Source organism: Numenius arquata, chromosome 13 (genome assembly GCF_964106895.1).
Source record: "Numenius arquata chromosome 13, bNumArq3.hap1.1, whole genome shotgun sequence".
Classification (NCBI taxonomy): Eukaryota; Metazoa; Chordata; class Aves; order Charadriiformes; family Scolopacidae; genus Numenius; species Numenius arquata.
Window position 1 is genome coordinate 20,394,616 of NC_133588.1, and position 6,000 is coordinate 20,400,615.

Below are 6,000 nucleotides of genomic sequence, written 5' to 3' on the forward strand. Positions count from 1 at the left end.
TGGGGAAGTCTTGAGGCAAAGGTGATGGCTTAGTCCTGCAGAAGGAAACAGTACGGTCAGAGGTGAGGAGCGATACTCTCACAGCCCTTTTTTTGTGGTGTTTCAACTGTATGTGCTTTGGAACAGAACTTAATGCTGTATCTGAAAAGCATTTGGAATGTTCTGGGCACCGTGAATACAGTCAGTGAAATACAGTCCTAACTATAAAAGAGGAACTGTGTATGTAATGGCTCATTGACCATGCAAAAACTGAACATATAAACCACTTACAACTTCACAGGCTGATTGTACGCGATTACAGGTGACAAGCTGGAGACAGACTGGGTTATGAGCGCCGTTTGAGTGGAAGTGAGCTGTAATCGGGCAAATGGAAGGGGAAAGAGGCTCCCAGTCAGCTGCCTTGTTAACTGCAAGAGAGCCTTCAGGAGAGGAGCCACAAGGACAGCAAGGGCTGAGGTCATGGTCACAGAGACCATGAAGACAAGAGGAATAATACCAAAAAAGGAAGAGGAAGATCCTGTGGATTTGAGTTGGTTCACCTTGGAGTTGTAAACAGTGTTTCTCCAAAGGAGAAGAGCTGTAATGATAAGTAATTAAATCATCTGTCATTGGACCAAGCTGCACATCAAAACTGGTGATCAGTCACCAGCTGCCTTGCCCAGCTGAAGGGGAGGTGCGGGTTGACTTGTCGCACCATGCTGCAGGCTCATCTACTGGCCTCCGAGGCTTTGGCATATAAAGCCTTTTCCTTTGAAAATTGTCACGTGTGGCAGCTTTTATGTATCATGTTTCCCCTCCCTGGGGCAGAAAACACGGGAGAGGGGAGAAGTTTGTGTTTCATTACACCACCAGAAGTAAGGTGGTAAATTGCCAGCTCTTTATTCGCCTAGGAAGCTGCTGCTGCTCCATCCCTGCCTGCTCCCCTGGTGCTCCTGGGGCCCAGCTGAGGATAATGCCCCCGTGTCACTTCCAGGACAGCCCTACGGTCCTTCCTGCCCCATGGTGCCCCCCTCCCTGCCCTCGCCAGATCTGCCTCCTTCCCCCCACCCCTCCGGCAGGTGGGAAGAGGCTGGGCTGTGCTGGCATTCACCCCAAGGAGTTCTGCGTGCAGACGGGACGTTCCGGAGCCTTGTCAGTCGCAATGAAATAGTCTAGTTTAACAAGGTAGTAAAATAAGCGAGTAATAGCACTCCGATTCTCAATGGGGCAGCCTCATGCCATGTTCTGTACGTAATTCTGGGTTTGGGATGGGAAAGCCGAGCGCCGTGCTGCCCACGCAGCCTCTCCAGCCAGCCCGCAGCCTGTAGCCAGGTAGCCCGTTTCACAGCCCGTGGGAGTAAGAGGCCTGAGAACAGTACAGGAGCCGAGTTTAGGCGAAATGAAGACATTTCAGTCTTCCCGTGCAATTAAAAACTCTTTAACAGTGACAAAATTCACTTGTATAGAGCAGACTATTTACATTCCTCCACGGTTATGTTTTCCTATTCCGTTCCCTTCCCTACCAGCAGAAACCAGCACAGCTGACGTTGTGTAAATGACTTTTGGTGCTGTTTTGAATCGCAGAGCACTGTTCCTGTCTCCCCGAGCCTCTCGACAGCGAGGTCCGCTCTGAGATGGAAGAATAGCACCCTCAAGAGTTGACAGCCACGCTGCTTCGGGGATCCATCCTCTGCACACACGTCCTTCCCCTTTAGGTGAATTCACTCCCCGACACGGTAACTGAAGCAACCAGAACAGACGTTTTCTCTTGACGTTAGGTTTGAAATATTCGGTACCAGGCACTCTTCATGTGCGTGTGGAAATGTGCCTTTCTGCTCGTCTGAGGGGTGATCAGCTTCTAAACCTTTTGTTTGCCTTCAAAGGAGGAGGAACAAGGAAGAATTGTCTTATTTGTCTAAGTCCGGGAACCTCATTTCATACCACATTAAAACAATTGGAACAGAAATTTATGTTTTCGTGTAAAAAGAGGTTATTTAAAAGTTCTTAACTTAGATAAAAGGGGTCTATGTAAAAAAAATTACTGAGCAAACCAGTCTTTAAATTGTGGGGACTTGTTCGTTAATTGCAGTAATTAGGAATGGAATCTGATCCTAAACTTTCTGATTTACTTTGAGTTTCTTTTAATATGTGGTTAGGCCTTAATTGCAGAATGATTATAAAATGTGAGAGCGTTTTAAGACTACAGAGGCGTAGGTATTGTTATTAAATGACAAACTCAGCTACACGCTTCTGCTGTTTCAGGCAGCACTGACCTTTTATTTTAAATGCCCACGGCCCGTTCCTGTCTCTGTCGACTTCAGGGTCGGACCAGGCCCTTCCAAAACTCCCGGTACAAGCAGCTTTTTGCGGCCCTCAGTTTGCCCCTTTTCTGTGAAGGGGTTCACTTGAGTGGAACGAGCCCAACTCGGGCAGTCGGGTGCAGTCAGGGATGTTTTTCTCTCCACTCCAAGGGATCCAGAACTCGCTCCTTTCCTCTGTAGCATGGCTCTGTTCCGAGTTCTTCTCACTGGCGTTTGGGTTGTCGGGACAGTGCTCCAGCCCCCCGTGGGCCACTGAAACACCCCTGGGAGGCACCGCTGCTGCCTCCAAGCCAACGTGGTTCATTACAGAAAACACTGACTGTGTAAAAAGAATTCAGGATTGATTGATTTATTTTTTTTTTTATCTGCTGATGGCGGAAGACAAAAAGTATATTCTGTAGCCTGCAAATTAGTATGTTTCCCTGCTGTAATTACAGAACCCATTCTCCCCAGAGGATACAAGAGTGCAAAAGCCAACCGACTCCGCTGGCCTCGCGACTGCTGGTGGGACAGAGGTCTGCGTGTGCCTCCTGCGAGGCCAAACCACGGGGTCCTGGTACGTGGTCATTTTGTTCTCTGTTTAAGACTTTGTCAATTATTTTTAATTGCAAGGAACCTGTCAATCCCTTTCTGAGCAAGGAATTTACTGTCCCGAGTTTCGTGTTTACCAGAACATCCAGGACTAAGAATTACAGCAATTTATTTAATTTTTTTTTCCTCCAGCCGTCGCTGCGTTTGAATCGCTTTTCTCTGCAGACCTTCCTGTAGCAAAGTTAGGCCTGGACCCGCTCCCACGGTCGCGGCTTGTCCCGCGGGGGTTCCTCCGGGGCCGCCGGGCGCCGCAGCCCCCGGGAGCCCTCGGAGCTCCGCACCGGAGCTGCGCCCGGGGTTATCGCGGTAGCCGCGGAGCGCCGGTCCGCGCCCGGCACCGGCCGCGATTGCAGCGTGCGCCTTTGGAGAGAGCTCTAATTAAATTTACCTGCCCGATCCGGGCGGGGAGCGAGGGGGGAGACCCGCGCCTTTACCCCTGCCCTCCCGCCCGCGCACGGCGAGAGCCCGCGGGGCTGCGGCACCGCACCGCCACCGCACCGGGTGGCCCGTCCCGCCAGGGCAGCTCCTCCGAGCTCGGCGGACCGGCCGAGGAGGGCCAGGGCGGCCCCGGCCGATCGCCGCGGAGCGGGGCAGGGGACCCCCCGCTGTCCCCCGAGGTCTCCGCCAGCCCCGGGCGGCACCCAGCGCCGCTCAGGGCCGGGTCCCGCCGCCACCGGGGGAGCCCCGCGGGTGAAGCGGGGCCGTAGCGGGATGCGGCCGAGCCCGTCGACGCCGGGGCGCTGCCGGCAAGTAACCGCCGCCGGTCCCGCCGGCAAACACGGCGGAGGGGTGGGTGGCGAGGAATATTCCCGACCGGCCAAATATTTGCAGGTCCGCGCGGGTGATGGTGAACTTTGAGCCGGTGTCGGGAGCCGCCGGCCCGGCGCGGGGGCGGGCGCTGGAAAGGTACCGGCCCTGCCGAGCGGCGCCGGGCCGGGGAGGGCGCAAAGTCCCCGCGCTCTCACCGGCGCGGAGCCTCCGCGGCCCTGCGCTCGGTGCGGCGGCGGCAGAGGGGTACGGGCGGCGCGAACGGCGCTGCGGTCGTCGGGGGCGGGCGGGCGGGCGCTAAGACCCGGCTGCGCGGCGGTCAAAGGTTGGCGGCGGGAGGGGCGGGCCGCCAGGGGGCGCCCCCGGGCCGGGCGGCGGTATATAAAGGGCTGCGCGAGCGGGGCGACCCACTGGCAAGAGGGCGGCGGGCGGGCGGCGAGCGGGTGGCCAGCGGGGCGGGCCGGGGCGGGGGACGGGCTCCGGGCGCGCCGAGCCGAGCCCAGCCGCGCCGAGCCGCGGGGCCGGGGTGCCGTCCGCCGCCGGGGTGCCGCGGGCGCGGTAGAGCCGTCGCCGCCGCCGCTGCCGCCGCCCCGTCCGAACCCTGGATTGCAGGAGCCCTTCACCATGCCCGGCAGACTGTAGGTGCTTCATGGAGCAAGCCAACTTCTACGAGGTCGACTCCCGGCCCCCGATGAGCAGCGGCCAGCACCACCAGCTCCAGACTCCCCTGCTCGGCAGCGCCTACAGCTACAGAGAGGCTCCCTCGGCGGCGGCACCTGCTGCGGGCGGCGCGGAGCTCGGCGACATCTGCGAGAACGAGAACTCCATCGACATCAGCGCCTACATCGACCCCGCCGCCTTCAACGACGAGTTCCTGGCCGACCTCTTCCAGCACAGCAAGCAGCAGGAGAAAGCCAAGGCCATCCTGGCCGGGGATTTCGACTTCCACAGCATGCATGGGGCCGGCGCCGCCGCCTCGGCGCCGGGGCACCAGCAGCAGCACCACCAGCAGCCGCTCTTCGGCTGCGTGGCCGGCTACATGGACGGCAAGCTGGACCCCCTCTACGAGCGCATCGCCGCCCCCGGGCTGCGGCCGCTGGTCATCAAGCAGGAGCCCCGGGAGGAGGAGGAGGTCAAGTCGGCGGCCCTCTCGGCCCTCTACCCCCACCACGCCGCGCAGCAGCACCCCTCCCACCTGCAGTACCAGATCGCCCACTGCGCCCAGACCACCATGCACCTCCAGCCCGGCCACCCCACGCCGCCCCCCACGCCCGTGCCCAGCCCGCACCACCCGCACCACCCTCACCCCCCCGGCGGCCTGCCCGCCGCCGGGCCCCTCAAGATGATGCCCGCCGACCACCGCAGCAAATCCAAAAAGACAGTGGACAAGAACAGCAACGAGTACCGGGTGCGCCGGGAGCGCAACAACATCGCGGTGCGCAAGAGCCGGGACAAGGCCAAGCAGCGCAACGTGGAGACGCAGCAGAAGGTGCTGGAGCTCACCACCGACAACGAGCGGCTGCGCAAGCGGGTGGAGCAGCTCACCCGGGAGCTGGAGACTCTGCGGGGCATCTTCAGGCAGCTGCCCGAGAGCTCGCTGGTCAAGGCCATGGGCAGCTGCGCCTAGCCCCGCGCCCCCGGCCGCCCCCCGCGCCTAGAGATACTATAGCGGAGCCCCGCGCTCTCAGACGGCCTCGGGGGAGAGGGGGGGAGAGAAGGGGGGTGGGTTTTCTCTGTTTTGTTTTCGTTTTGTTTCGTTTGTTTGTTTTTTAACAGTTGACGACCAACACAAGAAGCCAGGCAGCTGTAGTATTAAAAGGTTTGTGCCTTAGGGATGACACACGAATAAGCTGAAAACATGGTGGGTTTTAATAAGGAGAAGGGCGAAGGGAAGGAAGAAATTGAAAAGCCCACATGTCTACACAGGGTAAATAACAATAATAATAATAATAATAGTAATAAAGCACGCATAGCAATCCAGATGTGCCTTAAAAGCTGGCTGCAGGAGCTGCGGGGCTTTCTGCTCCCCCCAGCCTGGCAGAGTGTGAGGGAAAAGGGTGAGGGATGTGCAGGCTCGAGGTGCGGGGTGTCTGGGGGTGTCGGCCAGGCCCACCCCGGCCGGCCTGCGGTGCAGCGGGCAGGGGCAGCGCCGGGGAGGCCGGCGAGGAGAAGGGGGCTGAGGCTGAGGGATGTGCAGCGCCGGGCGCCTGTTGGGAGCACCGAGGTGTGGGGCAGCTGCCGGATGTGGTGCCAGGACTGTGCCAGCTTGGCTGGGTGGCCTCTGCCCAGCCCTGTCCCTGCCGCCGCTGCCAGACCCACAGACGGCCCGGGACCCACGGAG

General features: G+C 59.3%; 1 protein-coding gene across 1 annotated transcript; it reads left to right on the forward strand.

Moving 5' to 3' along the window:
- Positions 1–4,308: 4,308 nt before the first annotated feature.
- Positions 4,309–5,286, forward strand: CEBPA (CCAAT enhancer binding protein alpha). The gene has a single exon (XM_074158117.1). It carries the CDS (start codon positions 4,309–4,311, stop codon positions 5,284–5,286), a length of 978 nt encoding a protein of 325 aa, XP_074014218.1.
- The last annotated feature ends 714 nt before the right edge of the window (positions 5,287–6,000 follow it).

Excerpts from the sequence above, each read along its gene's own strand:
- CEBPA (XM_074158117.1), top strand. The coding sequence starts at position 4,309 with ATGGAGCAAGCCAACTTCTACGAGGTCGACTCCCGGCCCCCGATGAGC.